The sequence below is a fragment of the Condylura cristata genome, unplaced genomic scaffold, assembly GCF_000260355.1.
Source record: "Condylura cristata isolate star-nosed mole 26May11 unplaced genomic scaffold, ConCri1.0 scaffold00001, whole genome shotgun sequence".
NCBI classification, from domain to species: domain Eukaryota; kingdom Metazoa; phylum Chordata; class Mammalia; order Eulipotyphla; family Talpidae; genus Condylura; species Condylura cristata.
In genome coordinates, this window is record NW_004567102.1 from 76,358,763 (window position 1) to 76,381,793 (window position 23,031).

Sequence of the window (23,031 nt, forward strand, 5' to 3'; positions counted from 1 at the left end):
TATGTCATGGAAGCTCTACCTGCTGGTCAGAGACAGGAACTATAACCCACACACGAAGTAGCAGCTTTACTCACATATAACTCACAGACCATATGCTCCATACATTTGAAGTGTACAATTCTAATGTTTTAGTATATTTAGTACATATCTTTAGTATATAGGTGTGGACCATGACTACAGTCAAATCAGGATGAATTTCATCACCTCTGAAAGAAACCCTGTGCCCTTAAGGCACCAACTCCCCAGGGCCGGTTCTCCACCCCCCACCCCTGTTCAGCTTCCCATTTCCTGTGTCTACGTGTTTGCCCACTAACATAAGGTTCTTCATATGGCTCAGTTACTACCTCTCCCTGTTTGCCATTCATCGATCTGTGGCTGTTGTTGTCCTAGCCAGAGGGAGGCAGTATAGCTTCTTATAAGAGAACTGCAAGGACAAAAAATACAAACAGAGCCCACAACAAACTGAGGTAAACACAACTCAGCAAGCCAGAATCTAGGACTTTAAATCTTGCTAAAATGAAGGACTGAGGAGGCAGATGAAGAAAGAAGAAACAAGTACACTAAAATACCTCATTTCAAAAAAAGGAGGATCCAGGTACTTGCAGAGAGGTGAAAATTCAGTGTCCCCTGTCTATTGGTTTGCACAGGATACGGATCATGAGGACGTCTGGGTTCTATTTCTGTCTGGGCCCTGTGACCCAGTCATTAAATCATTCTGGATCATTTTGCTCATTTCCTAATGGTACTTTGACCCCCAATTGATATTTATAATGATATTCAAGCTGCAGTGGAAATCGTATCTTGAATACGTGCCCATACATAGAAACCCCAAATTCCGTAGCTTTTTATATCATATAACTATGTCTTATGTTTCTTACTCATAAAATTAAAACAGCATTATGGCAAATAAAATGAGATCATGAAGACGCTGTCTAAGAGAAAATGTGGCGATTTGGAATGTTCTGCAGTCAATTACAGACCTTTTTTTCCTTTAATTTTTATTAACTTTGCTGTTTAATTAGAGGAGTCCCAACCTCACATTAGAAATTCGATTTCTAATGACTTTTCTTCCAGGTGGGCATCTGGGAGCCCTGGGAAGTCTGCTCCAGGGTATCTTAGGTGAACCCACACATCCCCTGCAGGTGTTTTGTTTTGTGTTGTGCTGTTTTGTTTTAGAAGATGTTGTTCCGAGAGCTGTCTGGAGGTGATTTATTAGCAGCTAATGTACGGGCTGATATCATCAGCGTCAGGGACCCTCTGCTCGGCTCGAGGTTTATCACAGGTTCTCTTCACTCAGCCCACAGAGCCCAGGCATTTTCGTCCGCTAGTGAACACCTCCCTCTTTAGAGCAAGAGAGTGAATGTCACTCATCTCTTAATAGAACCGGCTACGGCGTGATGTGTTGAATCCCTGTTCCCAGGGGATGTCTGCTTTGTATCTGCAGCTTTAATGTTTCATTTAATATCGTTTTTTTTTTGGCTACTGAGCGCACTCTCCAGCAGCAGACAGCAGGCAGCATTCGGCTGCTCAACAACTTGCTTCATTTTCTGACCATGCCAGGCTGAGCAAGTCCTGGCTGTGAGCATCTGCTGGGGGCTTACTGTGTGGCGTTTGTATGTTTCCTTTTTTTTAAAATGAGAAGAAGTTGAAGCAATACCAGCTTTCTTTCCCTAGCACCTAAGCCCCCTGTGTCTTTCAAATGCGTTCCTGGAAAGGAGCATGCTCAGAGATCTGGCAAATCATTGTCCAGTGACCGGGGAGGAAATGATCATTGCTCTTCATTTATAATGCAAATTCTGAGGTGTCTTCAGAAGTGTGGTAAACTTAAAATGATGGCTGTGGTGAGAACATCTCTGCAGAAAGTTGTGGTTTTGTTGCATCGTTTACAAAGGATGGCAGTTTCTTCTCCTCGCTATCAGAAGCTCTGTAAGGTAACTGAGTGATTGAAAATAAGGATCTTGGGTGTCTGACAATTCTGCTGTTCTCAGGTTCTGAAAACTAAATTTTCAGCATTCTTATCAAGCAAAGCTACCTTTTCTAAGTGACTGAAAGCTGCTGCAGGGAATTGCTTAATTCAGTTTTGCTTAAGAATCTGAAACAAGTACTGTGTGTTAGTGCATATTTTTGTTGGGCATTTGACAAAATTTTGTCTTCTGAGTAGGGCTAGGGAACTGAGAACATATACAAAACTACATTCATTAAGACCTGTTACCTCAGTAATACTTTCCACTCTGTTATTCTTGAAAGGACATTAATCTATGTAAATTGCTGTAAATTTTAAAAAGAATTTGAAATATCTTTCAGTAGATTACTTAGAAACTGCCCATTTCTTTATAGCTAATTAAAAAAATGAAAGCACATTTTAGAAATGGCTAGATTTAATCTCATCTCAAAATGTCCCTTGTTTCTTGCATGTCCGTATATATTATAGTTGAACCGGGACAACTTAATTTTCTTTGGGCAGGTGGATTAAGTCACTTTCTGGAGACAACTTGTTTGGCAGTTGTGTATTTCAAATACTACGTCATTCTGAACAAACGATTGCATGAGTTCCTGCATTTTCTTTCAGAAAGTTAGCTATTAGATATTTTGATTATAGCTTTGTTTCATTTAAACTATGTTTGACTCATTACTTTGGACAAAAAGGAAAGAATCACAACAGGAATGCTGAAGCAATTTCTCCAGCTCCCAGTTCTGTATTCTTGCTTCTATCATTATTCTTAGTGCTCTTGCCAAGGGTGTATATTATTGTCCTGTTAGCTGTACAGACTCATCTGTAATTGGAGCCACTGTTTTTAAGGCAGTATTATTTTCCCAGTGATATAAAATATGACCTGTTCAAACACCTACACTCTGTATTTGATGGCAACAGATTATGGGGAGAGAAGAAGCAGTATTCTATTAACTTTCTCAGCTTATTTTTATTTCTTACAATTTAGTCAATTCAATGTGTTTATGCCTGGGAATTATTTTTTAAAAAGTTTCAGTTGAAGAATGAAGATAATGGGGCATTCTTTGCAGAAATACTGGAAATCCTAATTTCATAAAAATTGAAACTTAATACAACTTTACAATTAAGTCAGATATAAAATAGGTAAATTATTTCAGTGTGTTGCATGTTGGCCTGCTTCAGAGAATAAATTTACTCTAGTAAAATATTTATCCATTTCATGGACAGGCAGTTCTGATAATAGGTAAGAAAAAGTCATTCATTCATGCATTTTTTTTCTTTGTACATACAAGTATGAATTTACAAAGCTTGTTTTTTTTTTTTAACTTAAGCTGGGTCATTTTTCTGTTCCATCTGAATGTATACTTTCACAGAGGCAGGTATTTTTCTCAAGTCATGCAAACAAAATACTAAGTAAACATACGAAGCAGTAGAACTTCAAGTCCTGGAGAAAGTTGCTTAATTAGTTTCATAACTATATGCGAAGGAAGCTCTAGTTCAGGTACTAACATCATTATTGTGTTAATATTCACAAGAATATTGTTGGGATAGACCTCACAAGATTTATAATTTCCTAAAGAAACTTTTAAAATTGAAATGGTTAGCATCAATGGTACTTTGGATTTTAGAAAATTAAAAATTGTGTTATTTGTAGTTTTATTATACTTTTCTCAGATGTAGAATTAGCAACTGCCCAGAGATAAAATGAAAAAAATATTCAATTCCAGTATTTTCCAGTAGGTGTCAATATAAGTCAATGATATATAAGATTATATCCAAAGAACTGGATCTCCAGAATAGGAAGTGACAAAATCACTATGAATAAATCAAGTCAGAACAGATAGAATTTATTTGCTTGGCTACATTAGGAAAACTGATTATTTATTGAACCACATTAATACATAATATATAATTAAAAGTTTATTTGAAGAATTTTTGATAAAATATTTTCATCTCAAACACTAAGTTGGGTATGTGTATCTACTGAAAATAATTATTTTTAACTGTCAGTGATGTATGTGAAGTAATTAATGGTTTAGATGTTTTGTATTTACTTGCTTGAAGATATATAAATTCTCTTTTCCTTAAATTATAAATGCTATAATGACTATCTCGCTATACCTCCTACATTCTCTAAATTTAGTTTCTTAGAAAGGAAATGCTGTAAGTTTCAGTATTCATGAAAATATAGAGACAGTTGATTGTAAAAGCATTTACAGACTAACATGGATGAGAAAAAATGTTGATTATCTAAGGGAGACGTGACTATTTTAAGTTTATGTTGGCATGTTGAAGTCAGTGTCTATTAATCTGTGTGTCCCCTTCTTATTCTCTTTAGCATCTCTGTATTTGTCACATGGAAATTTAGCTTTCTATCTGCCTTTTTCCTCAATGGCATACCTGATCTTTTTTGCTTATTTTCACGCTTCTCTAGAGTGTCAAAAATATTTCATGTGTTACTCAGTTCAACTATTGTGTTGAATATTCTCAGTTAGTGGCTTTCCTGGTAGGTCTTGAAGAGGGAAGGAGGGCTGAAGAGACATTGGCAACTCTCAGTTCTGAGTAAAATATGCATTCCTCTTTTAACCCCCATATTATTTTTTATTTTCCTGCCTTTAAAAATATTTCATTTTGGTTTTATATATTCCATAAAATTTGGGCAGGAAACTAAAACAAGTGCTGCTAACCTAAAACAAGTGCAGCTTACGTGGAGATATAATTAGCAACATTGAAAGTGCCCCAATCCCCTAAAATCACCTTATGCTAGAAGCTCATTTTCCCTGATTTGGTTTTGATTGCTTTAAGATATTAACGATTATAAAATCAATTTTCTTCCATGAGAGCATAGGAAATGCAAACTGAATGAAACTTTAATGTTTCACTATTTTGTAATGATTTGGGGATACTTTATCACTAAATCTTTTGAATTATAATTTGAGATATTGTTGTCAGAAAGTAGTTTTGTAAGTCATGCTTACAAAATCAGTGCCCATTCTCATAAAATATTTATTGACGGCATGGTAAAAGCAACTTTTTGTAAAGTTTGCTGTGATGTGAGCTAGTACTGATAAAAGCTAAAAATATAAAATTGCTGCTATAAATTAAATTTCCCATGCCTTAAAAGTTAAAAATTATATTTACCTCCTTATACATTTGTATTTGTTTAAATCACTTTAGCTCACATGAGATTAATCATCTCAAAATTTTTAGCCCATTGCAGTAAAAATTGCCATGATAAAACCACATATTAGGCCCTCCCTAGTGGTGCAGCGGGTTAAAGCACAGCACTAAGAAGCTAAAGCCACTTCTGCATGAGTTCAATTCCCGCCTGCCCCGGTGTACTTTATCAGTCTGCCTGTTATGCTCCCCACTCTGTCTCTGGTGAAACCTCTCGCCGCTCCTGAGCCTGTACCCCAGTTCTGTATGCACAAATAAATAAATGTTTAAAAATAAAACCACATATGAAGTCTTACTAGAGTGTACTTTTGTTCCTGCTTTCTAGAATTCTCTTCCAGTTGCCACTGATTATCTTTCTCACTGTGTATAGTGTGCACACACCGTTCTGGTTACCACTCATTCATATATGCAGTGAACCTGAGGCTAACCATACAAGCAGTCTTCTAGATCTTTAGACCTTTACAATGATGCTGATCTCAAAGTCAACCTTGGAAAAATCATGTCCTCTGAGGCAGGAGAGTAGCTACCTCTGTGTACTCTGAGAAAATAGACTCCATCTCATTCGTCATCTGGCTTGACCAGTGGAGGCTGCAGAAGGATTGCTCTGTGTGTGTGTGTTTGTGTGTATGTGCACACGTGTGTTTGTGTGTGTGTGTGTGTTTAAAGTAGACAGCTGAGAGCTGCATCTTGGTGTATGCTGCATGGATAAAAGCATTTGGTCCCTGAGCAGATTTTCAGATTTACTGCTGAAGTAAGTTCACATACCACTTCTCATGTACTTGTGTATGTCTTCTCTACTTGGAGGGTGAATATATACTTTTAAGAGAAGACACGGAATAGAATTGTGTGTATTTGAATGACTCATACCCCAGATAGCTATATTTTATATTCTATATTCCTAAATACTCCCCCCACTTGTTTTCTAGTGGAAAACTGCTATTTTGGAATAATCAGATTCTCAAGTGTTCTAGGGTGACGGAGTTTTGCTTTGTCATCATCCGAGGGAGACACATATTTGAAGGTTGCCTTCCAGTGACCCGCAGTTTCTCCCAAGGATCAAGTGACACACTTATTGTTGAGCCACAGGATAGGACAGTCATCATCTCTGACCTGGAGATGGGGCTCCAGTTATCACAAGAAATGATCTCTTGCTGTCTTTTTGAGAAATTATTGGTTTGATTACTTCAGAAAATTTGTGAAAGCTGAGGTTTAGGAGAAAAATACCAAATGTGGAGACATTTGCCTACAACCAGCCCATGACCATTCATGCCTTGGCGCGTGCTGCCTCATGGACACATCCGCTGATGACTTCCTTTCTCTCTCCATCTGCTCTCCCTCAGCAGGGACTACAAATAAAAGTGAGTTGAGTCCTGAGGAAAAACATCTTCCCTTAACTAGTACTAGGTATCTTCTTGTAGCGTCCAAAAGCAGCCGCACTATTTCAAATGACTTGATGATCTCTGTTTTGTTATGACTCCCCAAGTATACATCAAAATTATTTTATAAAATAGGACCCTCCCCGGTGGCACAGCCACGCCATGGCCGCTTCCATGTGAGTTTGAACTCCACCCCGGAGATTATCCACTTGGCCCAGCAGATCTCGCTTGTCTCACGCCAACCGCTGCTCCCCTCAGCAGTGTACTTTGTCTATCTGCCCGCCATGCTCCCCACTGTCTCTGGTGAATCTTCTCACCGCCACTTGTACCTCTAGTCTGTGCTCCATTTCTTTATGTGTAAATAAATAACATCTAAACAAATTATTTTATAAAATAACCTAAGTAACATTTTTAAATCAGAAAACTTCATGTTATCATTGACATTTAACTAAGAACAATATATTTAGATATGATACAATGCTTCATTACTTATCTAAGAAATAGTTAATGCCATTTTACAATGTTGCATTTTGAATACTTCTGTAACAGTCAGGATAGTCTTTGTATAAGTCCAGGCCTGTGATCTGTGAAGAATAGCCAAGGAGTGGAAAGTCATTCTGATGGGGTTGGAGTAGGATCATGGGTATGAATAAAAATTATCCTTCATTTTTAGGATATTATTGGGTAATTGGGGCTAATACATTGTTGATATCTGTTTACCTCAGTGTAAATTTTATTAGATTTCAAAAAGGAAATTTCCAAATTAATGTACCGCTAGATTTTAAACGTTCAGACACTCTTTACTACTTATTAGTGCCTGTGAGCACTGCTAGCTTCTCTTAGTATATTTGATAGTTTATTTTTAGTTCACTAAAACAAGCAATTAGTAGAGCTCCTACCATCAAGATAGAAGACTGGAAAATTTCATGCTGTGTTAGCTTTCTCAGTTTCACCAATTCTGTTCATCTATGAGCAGGTAAATGAATTCAAATAATTGAAACTGGAAAGGATTTGATGTGCATCAGAGGGTTTATTTTTCTTATAGTTTGTTCAGTTTTATAGGATTTTAGACTATTTTACACAAAGCTTATGATAAAAGAAGACAGTGGTTTTTAATGTTTAATAAATAATAGACTTGTACGAAAATATGTCTGGGGAAATCTAAGCAAGAATTTGGAACAACATCAAATAGAGGCAGACATTGAACTGTTCTCACGGTAGGCTGTTATTTTAGTTTTTCTTTGAGAAAATTTAAAGAAGAGTGTTCAAATACAGGTGCAAAATAAATGCAAGCTTTTGCATCTAAATCATGTCTTTTTACTACTGTTACAAGTTCCTTTCATTTTTGGTGTTTTAGAGTTTGCAATGTGTTTTCTCATATTTTGTCCTTAGTAAAAATAATTTTAAAATAATATATGATTATCCTTTAGAGACCAATATTCTCCACACTGTTATGATCTCCATTGAGAGAACCAGGTTTGATGAACTGGCAGGCTAAGGAACGCCACCACTCAGTTTGGGGCACAAGAGCCTGGAGAGCCTGGAGCTTTGGCAACCATCAGATGGAATCATTTCCTTTTACTGATGAAGAAACACAAATAGTCCATGGTGGTTATTTTATTGCTGCTAGTTCTGCGGTGGGGGCATTTTTGTTCTCTTAGAAACTTAAACATTTTGAAACATTCTTTTAAAACTTCTTTGATATTTGAATTCTAGTTAAATAATCCTAAGAGAACCAAGGTTTTGTTCAACTTTAATTTTGTAGGTTGATTCCTTTTTTCATAGACTCATTTTGCAGTTTTGTAAAAAAGATGGATTGGTTCATTTTAATGCAAATGAATATAGTTGGTTCTGGGTTTTGATTCATAATTGTTTAGTTTAAGTTTCAACACCACAAGTATTTTGAATTAGGTATTCACTGAACCTAATTCTCTATACTCAAACATGGTTTTTTATTATTATATTTAAAAGGGTGTAAAAATCCTTTTGAAATAAATTGAAAAGAGTTAACTAATTTTCTACACTGACTCTTTTCTAATAAGAATTTTTTAAAGACAATTTAGCTCCACCTATACTGAGGCTGCCAAGTGGTATAGATACATTTAAGAAGCACAAAACATCACATGCAATGTTGTATTTTCAACTTTAAGCAAGAAAATTCATGTAACATGTTCTGAAGAAGTTTAATAATGAAGATTAGAGTTCAGACCCTGTGAATTTGAAGTAATTCCACTTTGCCTCTCACTATGTTAGACCTGTGGGCAACAGTTTAACATCTCTGTGTATTCATCTTAGAAAATGGAGTTCACATTAGTGTGGCTTTCTCTCTGGCTCTCTCACTCTCTGTTGTTAATATTTGTGAAATGGTAAACAGCCTAGCACAGAATGTACGTTGGTGTGCCGACCGCTCTTTCCAGATTCGGTTGTTGTCACTCAGGTCAAGGTTTCCTCTTACGTTGGCTGTGTGTGTCCATATGATGTGTCCAGTGCAGAGCCTTGAAGATAAAGATTTCTACTGTTGCTTAGTGCTGGGATGTTACTATCATCCCCACCAACCTTATCCCTGACGTAACCTTTAGATCCTCACAAAGAGATGCACATCACAGTTGCTGAGGGAACTTTCCAAAAGATTCATGCCCAGGGAGTGATTCACTGGACCTGAGATGCAAGTTGGACCATCTCTGCTTTTAACAATTGCGTAGAAAAACATCCTTGAAGTTTTTGCAGGGTAGATACTGAGACTCAGCTTGAAGAAGTATAATAAACTTCTTTTGATCAATGAGTTTATGCCAAAAACTAGTTAATGAGAAAGGATTCACCAGAGACAGAGTGGGGAGTAGGAAATTCACTGCTGACGGGAGCAGCGGGTGAGACAGGTGAGGTCTGCTGCACCATGTGGATCACCTCTGGGGCGGGGATCGAGGTAGCACAGAGGTGGCCTCCACCAGCTTCACAGTGCTCCCTTGAACCTGCTGTGCAACCAGGGAGGGCCTGTCTGTCTCAACACTTTCATGGGTTGTTTTTGATACTACCAGCGTTGCGATTACATGATCACCCTAAAACATTTGAAGTTACTTAATTGTAGTTTTTTATGGAAAAATTCTTAATATTTGGTTAAGAAATGATACTTAAAGTTATTTTGCTTTGTTCAGGGTTACAGCTGAAAGGTTTTAAAAGAGAAAAAACAGGGAACTTTATTTTGCTTGAAAAAATAATGGGAGCAATGGAAGAATTGGCAATCTAATTTTTTTTTTCTGGGATTTTATCACCTTCCTTTTAAACTTTAATATCATTTCCCATATGATTGGCTATTTCTTATTTTGTGACTTCTACTAAGTATAAATAAAACTGGTGCAGATTAGTTAAGTAATACTCTGTGGTTAAGCAGCTCAGTTAATACTAATGTACTTATAAATAATTCTGTGATGCACATCTCCATAAGTTATTTACTGCAATCTGATTATTTCCAGAGTAAGTTTTAAATGGAGTAACTGAAACAAATCAACATTTAAAGGCATTTGGTACAGACTGTAAAATTTCTTTCTTACACTAAAGTACCCATTTACATGCCCAGTGGAAGCTTGAATAGCTAATTTTCTGTAACCTCTCAGACTATAGGTACTATCAATTAATATTTGATTAGTTGTTAGATGATTAACATAGCCATACGATAGCATACAAAGTAAAACCGAGTGAGATTAACTGATTTGCCTAAGTGTGGGACCCAACAGTCTGTTTCAGAGCTGTCTTCATTCCAGATGCTGGGCTGAGAACCAGACACTGTAATGTCTAAAATGGAATGTGGCAAATGCCATGTAAAAAACTAGACTTGATTTGGACACAGAAGAAAGGATCATATATTCAGACTTGAAAGTGTCAGGGAAATGTTTAGAGAAAAGGTAGTTACCTAACATAGATTTTGAGGAGTCTGGAGAGTTTGATGGAATCACATCACACAAAAGTTTGCTCATTGTATCCAGAGAACACTGGGTACTTGCTTATCAGAAATGGCCATGAAATTCAGGCATTAACATTTTCCTCTCATTAAGAAAATTATACCTTTGAGTGCCAACAGAGTATGTCAGAGCATTGACTTTTGACTGCATCCAAATTTTAGTCTGTTTTTCAAGGGGAATCATTTGTGAATATTAGAAGCATTCAAACATGGAGAACTTTTCCTAAAGGAAATTCTAAAACAAAATATTTCATAATATTCATTTCATTGAAACCAGAACTTTATTCTTCTCAGTGTCTCCTTTAAAGGAAACTGAATTTCTTTGGATGTAAGCTGAGTGACCCAAACACTATACTGTGATAATGTGGCTCATTTAATGAGAAAGTAATAGAATATTCAGGCAAAAGTAAACAAAACAAAACAAAACAAAACAAACTATCAGAAGTCAGATGATCCAATATTAACTCAAATTATAGATGTATAGAATTTCAGAGTCTAGAAATTATAGATATCAATTGATATCTTTCCTTTTTTTTAGATACACAAAATCAGTGACTTAACTTTTATGTGGAGTTTAGCTCTTAATGGGCTTTAATAGATTATTTATGTTGCTCAAGGTCACAAAGCCAAGTGACACTTGGCTCCATATCTAAGTGTTTTAAGAGATTAGTGGCCATTACATTTTATTTGTGCTTATTTTTATAGAATTTATATTTAACTTTATCTATCTAATATTAAAGGTCACTACTTCTGTTTCACCTTCTGAAGTTGTCCATTTCTTGAATTTGAGGCCATATCTCATTTTAGAACAACTTTGAATGGAAAAAGTATTTGTAGATGTTAAATAAATAACCTGAATTTCAACTATTCTTTCAATTTATAAGGTTTTTATAGTAGTAGCTATGTTATATTTTGACTCCATGTTTTTCTTTGCCTAAATAGCTTTATTGAAATGTAAATCACACACCATACAAATTTGTTTTTGAAAGTGTAAGTGCAGTGTTTTTTAGCATCATCACAGGGCTGTTCATCCATCACCACAATTAAATTTTACAAGGTTTCTATTCCCCCAAAAGATTCTCAGTGTCCCCAAGCTGTCACTCCCTGTTTCCTACCTTAGACTCCCCCAGCCCTGGCCAACCAGTCAGTTACTTTCTATCTTCTTTTCTTTTTAACAGTAGGTTGGGAGCAAGAATTTGAGAACATAAATGGAGATAAAGGGATAAAAAACATCATTTAAATTTATTGTTCCACTAGATTTCCTACTTTGTCTTTTAGAATGTGAGAGTTTTGAATATTATTAATAAAAACCAGGAGAACATTTTGCTAAAATTATTTGTAAATCTCATAATACTGCGAAGTAGGTAATTTGATTTTTATATTACTGAGAGCAGCACCACGTAAAGTGTAATGGGATAAAAACTCAATTTGGAATCAAAAGATCTAAGCTTGAATACTTGCTAGTTGATCTTTTATAAACTCAGTGATAGATCCATGTTAAATTTCTTCATGTAGACAGCAGGAATAATATTCCAGTTGCTCTAGGAAGATATTCTAGAACTGCAAAGTTAATGTTGATGAATTTGCTGTATAGGAGTAGAGTATTAGAAAATTTTAAATATTAAATTTCCCATAATTTTTTTCTATAACAAACATAAGTAGTATGTATTCACATTTACTTTTATCATAGTTCACTGATGCAATAGTATTTGAAATAGTGAAAGAACATACTAGTAAAATTTCTAGTTGAGGCCCTCTCTGGTGGCAATGGGTTAGGACGCAGCACTGCAAGCTGGCCACAGCCGCTTCAGTGCAAGTTCACTACTCAGCCCGGAGGTGACCCCATGGCGTGGCAGACCCCTCCTGACCTGCCCGCTGCTCCCCTCAGCAGTGCACTTCATTGATCTGCCTGTTCTGCTCCCCACTGTCTCTGGTGAATCCTCTTACCGTCCTTGCACCTCTGGCCTGTACCCCAGTTCTGAATGAATGAGTGAATGAATAAATAAGTAAATCTTTAAAAAAATTTTTTTCTATTTGATTCAACTCAGGCAGTAGAATGTTGAATACCAACCACTTTGTGTCTTTCTGCAATACAGGGTCATTTTCTTTTTCTTTTTCTTTTTTCCCAGGGCACCACGCCAGCGTCCGTATTAAGGCACATTCACTGCCAGTAAAGTCACACTATTTCCAAGCAATTTAGATTCATATTGGGGCTACATGAAAGGTACCATGTCTTCAGATCAGAACGGATGGCCCCTTAAGCTGCAGTAACTAGTCAAAAGAAATATTCTTAATTTGTGTCTGACCTAAAATTAAGGCATGATAAAGAAAGGAAGCATTTGGTCTTTTGGAATTATTTGCTTTGTATGGTAGCTGAATGACTGATTATGTTTGTAAAATGTAGAGTAGCAAAGCATGGCAAAATTTGAGAAGTTAAAATGTATGTCAGAGTCTCAGAAAGTCCCCTGTTGTTGAGAAAGCAATACTTTATGATAATTAAATAATTCAGGGGTGCCAAATGTCATTCTTTTTTTAAAACCTGGAGTGATTTCTAGAAATGCTGCCATAGTTCTGAGAGCTGCAGAGAGAGGCACTTTGAATGTCCATATTGACATAGTGACAGTAGAGATTCCTTATGGATATTGAAGTAATAAAACTTAAACAATGGTGACTTTGGATATTTTTCAAGCTGAACTACTTTGTCTTTTATTTTTAAAGACAGAGGTTTAGAGGAGTTGAAGGACCTGTGAGAGGATATATTGAGAGAGACATAGTAGGAGTGTGGATTTTATGGGACTATATTATAAAAGTGTATTTTATAGGTTTGTGAGATGGACTGTTGCTATCCAGTGACTCAGAAAGTTCATGTGACTAATTTGTTTGGAGATGATCTCCCCCCAAAAGTAAACAAAACTTGTCTCTTGATAAAACACATATAATAAGATCTTAGCAGTTGTTAAATCTGGTTGCCAGTTTATGGGTGCTTATTTTACTGTTCTGCCTGCCGTTTTATATGCTTTAAATATTTTCATGATACAGTGTTCCAAAAAGTAGCAGAATATCTTCTATGATAAAGTTTACTGAGATTTCTTGAAACTCTGGGAACAACTAATAAGAATCAAAAATATTTCAGTTGCCCTTGTGTGGTCATAAGAGAAAGAATCCTGTGCTCCTCTGGGTTCCACTCAGCATGGAGAAGTAATCAAGATAGCTTCAGACAGATCAGCAAAGGAAAAATAAGTCTACCTACACATGGATGGACAATTCACATAGTCATAAATTCTAAAGAATGATGGAAGAGAGAAGGAATATTTATCCTGCATTTTAGCACTTGGGTCCTCACAGACAAAGAGGGGGAGACTTCTCATAGCAGACATCAGACAAGAGGACTGTGCCCTCATCCTCACTCTGGGAAGAAAGGTGAGCATCTAGGATATGATCAACCCAGCACTGCGTGAGGTCCCCCAAATACATTTTTCTTTGTCATATAGTAGGAGTAAGAGTAGTGACTGCTTCTTCAACTAGCATGAGGGCAGACATTTAAGATTTGGGGTCAAGGGTAGCTGCAAGATTTGGGCAAGAACAGAAGGTTCTCTGTGCTTCCAGGACCCCCACTTCTCTCCTGTCAAACAGGCTGCCTCTGTAAGTCCTGGTCCCAGGCCTCCTAAGGCTCTTGGGGCCTTGACTGACCTCTGATTCACACACCAGGGTGACAAGAGGCCCACATGACCATACTGAGAAAAGTCTTGCCTGTTTTGGAGGAACTGACCCCACACTCTTTGTCTCTTACTTTTCATTAACTGGAGACAAATAAAAATATTTTCAAAGTGACTTGTTTCACTTCAATTCAAATGAAACTTTAAGACTATTTTTCCTTTTATAAAATGGTGCATGGTTAATACGGTAGTTGGTGACTTGCCTAAGCTTGAAATGTGTAGCGTTGATATTCTATTATAATTTACTAATTCCTGGGGAGAGTAGAAAAAAAAATCCTTTATGCAAACATTTATTCTTTTTTTTTTAAAAAAATATTTATTTATTTAAGAATTGGGGTGCAGGCTAGATAGGTGCAGGGGGTGATGAAAAGTAAGAGACAAACAAAGAGTGTGGGGTCAGTTCCTCCAAAACAGGCAAGACTTTTCTCAGTATGGTCATGTGGGCCTCTTGTCACCCTGGTGTGTGAGTCAGAGGTCAGTCAAGGCCCCAAGAGCCTTCGGAGGCCCGGGACCAGAACTTACAGAACTGCTGTGGGGGAGAGCGGGGAGACAGAGGAGAGGTCTGCTGCGCCACGTGGGTCAGCATCCTGGCTGGGGATTAAACTCTTCTGCAGTGGCTGTGATAGCTTTATAGTGCTTTGCTTTAACCCCTTGAGCCAACAGGGAAGACTGAAAACATTCATTCATTTAAAATTCAGCATAGTAGAGAAATTAATTTGTACGCCTCTGATAAAATTTTCCAAATCCTGTTTGGCCCTGATGACATTTATCAGGGCAAACTTAGGGGCCCTTTCATTTCAGGTGCTGACAAGATGCCTTTGTTTTTTGCATTGGTGAAAATTAGTGGAAATTCATCATGATGAAGTTCTTAAACCCTGGCATCATCCTTCTCTGTATTTAGTCCAGATGTTTAAGCTTTATCAGAGGGAAGATTTATTCCTCCTAGGTTACTGCAGAGGCCATTCATACTGGTAATTTTTGGTTTTGATTTCCTCAAGTGCTTCTGAATTGCTAGCAAAAGCTGCTGCTTTATAAATTGACTAATCTCATAAAAGTGTGGTTCTTTTAGAACATTTGCTATAGTCACTAAGTTTTCATCTTTTGAGCTTCAGTGTAGTCACGAGTCATGTGACAACCAAGAATACATTTTGAGGAAAATGTCTCAAGGAAGTCTCACTTACAGGTGATGGCACTAAACCAAACGGGATAACCCGCTGCACACCTGGCTGAGCCTCTCAGGCTTTTGGGACCGGCAGCGTGTCCACAGTTTGTTGTTGAACAAAATAACACTTGATGTGCCAGATACACGGAGTTTCTGATCTGCTGCAGGAATGATAGAAATTGTAATTTTGAAACAGATTGTCCCAGATATACAGAAAATTATATGGAACACGTTCTGTGCTTTTTTCCAAGAATAAATTGAAATGTTATCTTGCTGAGGCTACAAATAACTGGAAGAGTTGTTGGGAGATTCTAGTAATATTTATTTACTTATAACTTGTAGTTTTTCCTCTTGATTAATCTCTCTGCTCTTTAAATTAAATCAAAATTAGCACATATTTATTGCAGTCTGAGAAAAATGCCGGGCATAGAAAAGTGGGCTGTTTGCCTTAATTCAAGCCTGATACTGAACAACAAACACCTCGTGTCTTGCTACCCATCCTGCTTAGGATGAGGTTAATATCAGGGAGTGGGGTTTTTGTTTAGGACTGGAAGAAAGGAAGTTTACTCATTTAAATAGTTATCTGTGATACTATTTAGCATTAAAGAAAATCTTAGTCATTTAAAATAACAAATTAGGCCCACCCTGGTGGGGCAGCAGGTTAAAGCACAGCACTGAGAATCTAAAGCTGCTTCCACGTGAGTTCGATTCCCGCCTGCCCAGGAGGTGACCACATGGCGTGGCAGACCTCTCCTGACCCGCCCGCTGCTCCCCTCAGCAGTGTACTTCGTCTATCTGCCTGTTCTGTTCCCTACTCTGTCTCTGGTGAAGCCTCTCGCTGCCCCTGAGCCTCTGGCCTGTACCCCAGTTCTGTATGCACAAATAAATAAATCTTCAAAAGAAATAACAAATTAAACACTCATGTAATAGCATGAGGTGTAGTTGGTGCAAGAAATCCTGGAGTCAGAGTGGGGAGATGAACTTTCTGGAAATAACTTTAACTGTATTGTGTGAGTGGGTATTTCTTTACTTTCTTTACTTTGCTGAGCCTTGACTTGTTATTACCAAATAAGTGTAGAAATTGTTTTCCAGAAAGGTCTGTGAATTTTAATGTCAAGGAGTATAATGACAGACAACTTTTGAATATGTATAGCAAATCACTTTTAATTTTGTTTGGTGAGTTCAAACAGGTTTTATTAGTTTTTTTTTTTAAATTTTATTTATTTATGCATATAGAACTGGGGTACAAGCCAGAAGTACAGGGGTGGTGAGAGGATTCACCAGAGACAGCAGAGTGGGGAGCAGAACAGGCAGATTGACGAAGTACACTGGTGAGGGGAGCAGTGGGAGGGTCAGGAAAGGTCTGCTACACCATGCAGATCACCTCCTGGCCGGGGATCGAACTTGCACTGAAGTGGGTTTGGCTACCTTGCAGTGCTGCGTCCTAACACATTGTGCCACCAGAGAGGGCCCAGATTTTGTTAGTTTTAAGAATAACAATTAGGTTTTTATGTCTGGAGATATTAAAAAGAAAGAGTTCCATTTGTAAACTGCAGAGAGAATGGAAGAAGAAAGTAAAACTTAACAGTTAATTCTGCCACTAAAAAGGAATTACTATTATTATTTTTTTCACTCAGGTGCAGTTACCTTAGTTTTCCCTCCACCAGATGCCCACAGTCTCCACTTCTTTCTACCATGCTCTTCCCATCCTCTTTACTCTCCCCCTCTCCCTCCTGCGTGTCTCAGATCTGTGATCTGCTTTTAAGGGTCTGTCCTACAGTTTGTCTTTGTCTGATTCTTTCTTTGGTTTCTCTAGATTCCACATATAAGTGAAAACATCTGATGTTTATCTTCCTCCTGGCTCATTTTGCTTAAATTAATCCCTTCTTGCTTTATCCATATTGTAACAAATTACATGAGTTTTTCTTTTTTGATTGCCAAGTAGTATTCCACTGTGTATATGTGCCACATGATATCAACTCATCTATTTTGGAGTATTTAGGTTGTTCCCATGGCTTGGCTATTATAAAGACACAGGAGTACAAGTTTCTTTTTTCTTTTCTTTTTAAGATTTATTTATGTATTTATACATACTGAACTGGGATACAGGCCAGAGGTGCAGGGACAGTGAGAGGATTCACCAGAGACAGAGTGAGAGCAGAACAGGCAAATTGACAAAGTGCACTGCTGAGGGGAGCAGTGGGAAAGACAGGAGAGGTCTGCTGCACTATGTGGGTCACCTCTCAGGCTGGGGATCGAACTTGCACTGAAGCGGCTATGGTTTATTTGTAGTGCTGCACCCTAATCTGCTGAGCCACTAGGGTGGGCCTACAAGTTTCTTTTTTCAATAGAGTTTTTTGGTAGATACTTAGGAGTGGAAATGCTAGGTCATATGGTAAATCCATATTTGGCCTTTTGAGAAAACACCATACTTCTTTCCATAGAAGTTGGACCCTTCTACATTCAGAAGGGAATATTACTAATATCTTTCTATATTTTATTTCTTCCTTCTTTGTGAATATGTGCATAAACACTTATAAAATTTGGAATCATTTTGTATATTATTTTTGCCTTTTGATAGCTGATTTTTTTGCTCCTCTAAATGGCTTTGCTGGATCAAAGGTTACATACTGCCAGGTGGTTTTCCAGAAATGTCCCAAAGTATACTCCTATAGTATGTGAGAGCAATGATGTCACCAGTCTCTTCTTGACCTTAACTTTTATAATTTGAAAAACATTGAAAATTCGATAGTTTATGTTGCCATAACTAATTACTTCTAAGAATTTTCCCTTACATTCACCTTCTATTTGTCTATGACAAAAAATAATTTCCTTTGAGGTGGTATATGTCTGCTTGCTGTTTCAACACCTGGTCACACTTATTTCATATTAGGGGATGCAAATTATCAATAGTTTGGAAGTAATTCTATCTTTGAAGTAACAATTTAAATTGCTTTCCAAATTTCTGAAAGCAAATAGCAAGTCTCAGTCCCTATAGCAAAATGTGAACATCTTATGACAAAATCAGACATTCTGCTGCTTATAAAAAATGCCATGTCATAGCTATACCCATTAGTTCCACAAGTGAAAGCAGAAGTTGCAAGCAGAGACCCAGGGTTATTTAAGTGATTATTTTTTTTTCTGCGCAACTCACTTTTATGTTCTTAATTCAGAGATGGTCTATTCCATTCTTGACACAGCAGTGATGTGTCAATATTCAGTCTCAAGACTTAAATAAATTTGAACAAAATGAAGATGGGCATGCTTGAAATAGAAGACTTTCCACAGTTGCAACTTATTCCCAACTTTCTTTTTCTATATAATTTCAAAACTTTCGGTCTTCGAAGTTGGACACTAGTTCATACTCTGCTTTGTCACTTTACTGTTGGGTGAGCTCTTCTCCATCTCTAGCTGTAGGGGCAGTAATTCTCACATCTGCAAATGCTCAGCCGACAGTGTGTGTGCGTGAAGGGCCTGCCAGGCACGGCGCCTACAATCCCATGGTCCATGTCGTTGTACCTTCACATGGCTTCAGAGAAACAACATAGTACTCATGACAAGAGAAACAGAGTGGGAAGTGGGGGTCACATCTACCTAACTGCTAAAGATTGTATCTTAAGATAGAATGACTCTGTTTGAATAGTTTAAAGAATTAAAAATTGAACAGTTCACTGCTTACCTGTGCCTCTACCTCTGTTTTTCACGTTCCCTTTTAAAATGCAAAAAAAAAATTTGCATTGTATTTCAGTTTCATAAAATTATAAGCTGATGTTCAAGATTATATAATAGCTCAACTGTTGACATTAAAAAAAACTCGGATTTTATGAGTGACTTAATTATTTATTTATTTTTACTATTTTTTTACATTTTGAAGGACACCTTTATTAGGAAAAGGAGAAAGAAAAACAGGCACCTGCATCATCACAGGAGCCGGAGACTGTTTTCATTTTTTAAAATATACTTAATAAGTTTAGGTTTCATTGACATATAATGTGTATGTTCGTTGACTTCCTAGTATATGATTTGGTATTAGTAACTAGGGTTACTGTTGCTCAACTTTGATCCCTGGAACTTACTCATTTGACATTGAAGACTTGTAATGTGACTAATCTCCTCATTTCTCCTCCCCTCAGTCTTGGGCAACCACCATTCTATTCTGTTTCTATGAGTTTCACATTTTTAGATTTTGCATATAAGTGACATCACACAGTATTAACAATGACTTATTATTCCACCAATGGTAAATTATTTAAGTTGGAAAAACTTTTCTTTTTAAAGATTTATTTATTTATGCATACAGAACTGGGGTACAGGCCAGAGGGACTGTGAGAGGATTCACCAGAGACAGAGTGGAGAGCAGAATAGGCAAATTGTCAAAGTACACTGCTGAGGGGAGCAGCAGGCAAGACGGGAGAGGTCTTGCTGTGCCATGTGGGTCACCTCCCTCTCTGGGGATTGAACTTGTGCTTGAAGCGGCTGCGGCTAGCTTCGTAGCTCTGTGTTTCAACCCATTGTGCACTAGGGAGAGCCCAAGTTGGAAGAATTTTTCTGTCACATTTTGCTAGTGTAATAGGTAACTTTTTTATAGGATTTTATAATTGTTGCTCAATTTTAAAATTAGAGTTTGGTAGCAAGTTTGAGGGTTTTAAAAAACAATAAATCCCTACATTGTAAACATTTTATCTGCACCTGGGCTTGTGGTGATGGGAGGATCCAGGCCTCACAACCTGTCCTTGACTTTTCTACCATTCTTCGTGATGAGGAGGCTCTGTGGCCCTGAAATGTTCTTCCGAGCTCCCAATGAACACAGCATTTCTCTTTGGCACAGGTTTGATATTACTTTTTGGTTCTTAAACCTGATTGTATTATTGCCTTTGGGCCTACTCATTCCAGCCTACGCCTCTCATCATTTATTGCTGACATTTATATTTGAAATACTAAGGTACAAAATTATAACAAAAAGCGATTTTCCATGCATCAAAATTCTGTAACACCTCTGTCAAAGGTTTGCTCTACACTGAAAATCACAGTTCTGAGATTCACCACCGGTACATAATGGATATTCAAAAATATTTGATGAAGTGAATTAAGATCCAAATGAGTCTGCCAGGCTTGGCGTTGGTATTAGAACTTCCCTCACATTTTCATTTTTAAACTCCAATTCCAAATCTGTTCCCACTCTTCTTTCATTATTACTGAATGGCTTTCCCCTTATCAGTTTTACAAAAGATAACTTGTCAATTACTTGTAGAAAATTACCCAGAAATGAATCAATATTCTATTTATTGTTACCTCCACTTTAAACAATGCACTCTTGTTTCTTGCAACTGATCTCTGAATTCTTGAGCTTTTATTTATTTATTTTTAAAATTTTGCCTTCCATCTCTTATTTCTAACAACTGGCCTTAGTTCTAAGTATAAAATAAGAGGTCTTTACTTTCAAATTTCATCAGTATCAGTGCATGCTAAGCTGAGTTTTATGGCATCTACGATATTTAAAAAGTAAGCAGAAGAAATCATTTTGAAGAATTAAGTCAGATTTTGATTTTGGCCTTCCATTTTCTTTGTAAATACTTGCCTTTCTGAGTTGCTCAAAGGAGAACTTTTCAAGTTGTATACTTATTTGAATGACATTTAATGTCGCCTGCGGTAACTCTTGGAGAGGTAGTGAAGAATATATTTTTTATTTGTTTCCACATCTTAAGCATTTCACTCTGAATGTATTTGCTTATTGGACCCTAGTGTAAATAAACACTCATGCTACCCCCATCTCTCCGGCAATGACCGGAGATCATGGATGAGTTCCAGTCTATTCAATATTTAACTTCGGGAAAGGAAATCACTGATTTATTGTTTTGGTGTAGTGACATCACCCCACGCAAAACACAGCTTCAAATCATACAGCGTTTGTATATGCACAGATGTATTTGCTGATGGAAACCAAAAGACACACACAAACATGCTCACACAGTGTTAGATGGTGACTGGGGCAGATAATAATTAGCATTTTCAGTAACAACATCTGTTGCTAGCTATATTGGCAGACTTGTAGGAGAAAGCAATCATTAAAATTAGCTAATGCTCAGTTTAAGTGCCATAAAATATACTGACATTTTCAATATTTTTACTAGTTTTGCATTTTCTTTTCCCAACAAATATGTGTTTCTGAGTTTGTATGAATGTCTTATATTAAAAATGTTCACCTGACCTCTCCAAATTAATCTGGGGCTAAAGTGTGTGTTTCTAGTAGATCAAAGTAATTTGATACCAGAAGTCATAGACAAGTATTATCCTTTACCCTTGAAAGGGTTCTGTTTAATTTAGATTCCCTCTGAGTTAGAAATTCCCTTCTATCAGCAACAAACATTTTCCTCAAACCTTATTCTCTTCCCTTTCTTGATTTTTCACCCTGGAATTCCTACTTGAGCTTTACGTGTCGATATAAGCATAAAAGTGAAGTGGTGCATTGTTCAAGTCAATTTGATTACTTTGTCTCCTCACCTGCGATTCCTCACCCACAGAGGGACGTGTGGCCCACCAAGCCTCACTGGAGCCCCTCGGAGGCAGAGGCCAGTGAGGGCCTCCTGGTCTACCATGTAGTGTCCTTGATGACCTTGTAGGACCTTTGTTGTACGTGTGATTGTGGGATTGGGAGTATGTCAAAGTGAGAAATGGAAAGTAAACTATATTCTCCTTGAAAGTGGTATTTTCCATTCAATCAACATTTGAATCATTTACTAAGAAGCCAAACAAATATGGGCTTTGCATAATTGCTTATGAGAATAAACAGAGAGTCAGAAATTCTGTTTTTGGAAATATTTTGACGAGCTGAAATATTTCCCATTTATATCTTGCTTGCCCCATGTTTTAACAAAGTGTCTAATATCTCCTGGTTTATTCTAGGAGATACTAACATGTATACAGTGAGAGTGATTGTTGTGGTGCAAAGAATTGGGTTAGAAAATTCTGCATAGCTTGTGTTCCTTTGATGCTGCTGTGTTGCATGTGACATATTCAAATCTACCCTGTAGATTTTGGACTTGTCTGGTCCCCACTCTCGTACAAGCAGGTTATTCCAAACCATCGTCATATGTCATGAAGCTCTCTCTTTCTCTTTCTCTCTCTCTCTCTCTCTCACACACACACAAATACAAATATCAAGGAGTTGTTATCAGATTTGGTTCTGCTCTGTGTTTTTCTGTGTTGGATATTCTTTTTTCTGAAAAATTTTGTTTCTTAGTATGTTAATATTGTTGATGACTCTTTCTGCTACTATATCGAGGCAGATGCCAGACAGCAGACACAACAGAATTTGGGAATGATTTTGATTAGTGTGACGCTAGAGATATGTAAGGATTTTATTTCATAACAATACAACAGGACAATTAGGCTGCATCATTGTGGCCAAACATAAATGGGTTTGAAAGTCAGTACTAGCTAATAAATACTGCTGATCTGCTAGGGTGACTCTGCTTTCACCAGCACCAAGGTGGCATATGTATTTCTTCATTTGTTTATCCATGTATTCACGGATTCATTTGCAAAGCATTCTCAGACTACTGGCTTGAGGCAGGCATTGTGCTAAGGCTTGGCTTCTAGCTGGAGAGTGAGTCACCCCCAAACCCTGCCCTCCTGGTGATCACATTGCAGCTGAGAAGAAGAGATGATGCTGTGATGGGGGAGAGCTCCCTTCT

The 23,031-nt window shown here is 37.3% G+C and overlaps 1 protein-coding gene across 1 annotated transcript in view; it reads left to right on the forward strand.

The window, feature by feature from the left end:
• The first annotated feature begins 1,534 nt into the window (after positions 1-1,534).
• LOC105853295 (utrophin-like) overlaps positions 1,535-23,031 on the forward strand; it is a 183,028-nt gene continuing 161,531 nt past the window's right edge. The window contains exon 1 of the mRNA XM_012721274.1: positions 1,535-1,931. Within this exon, the coding sequence (XP_012576728.1) occupies positions 1,788-1,931 (144 nt within the window). The 5' untranslated portion in view covers positions 1,535-1,787. The remainder of the gene's footprint in view (positions 1,932-23,031) is intronic.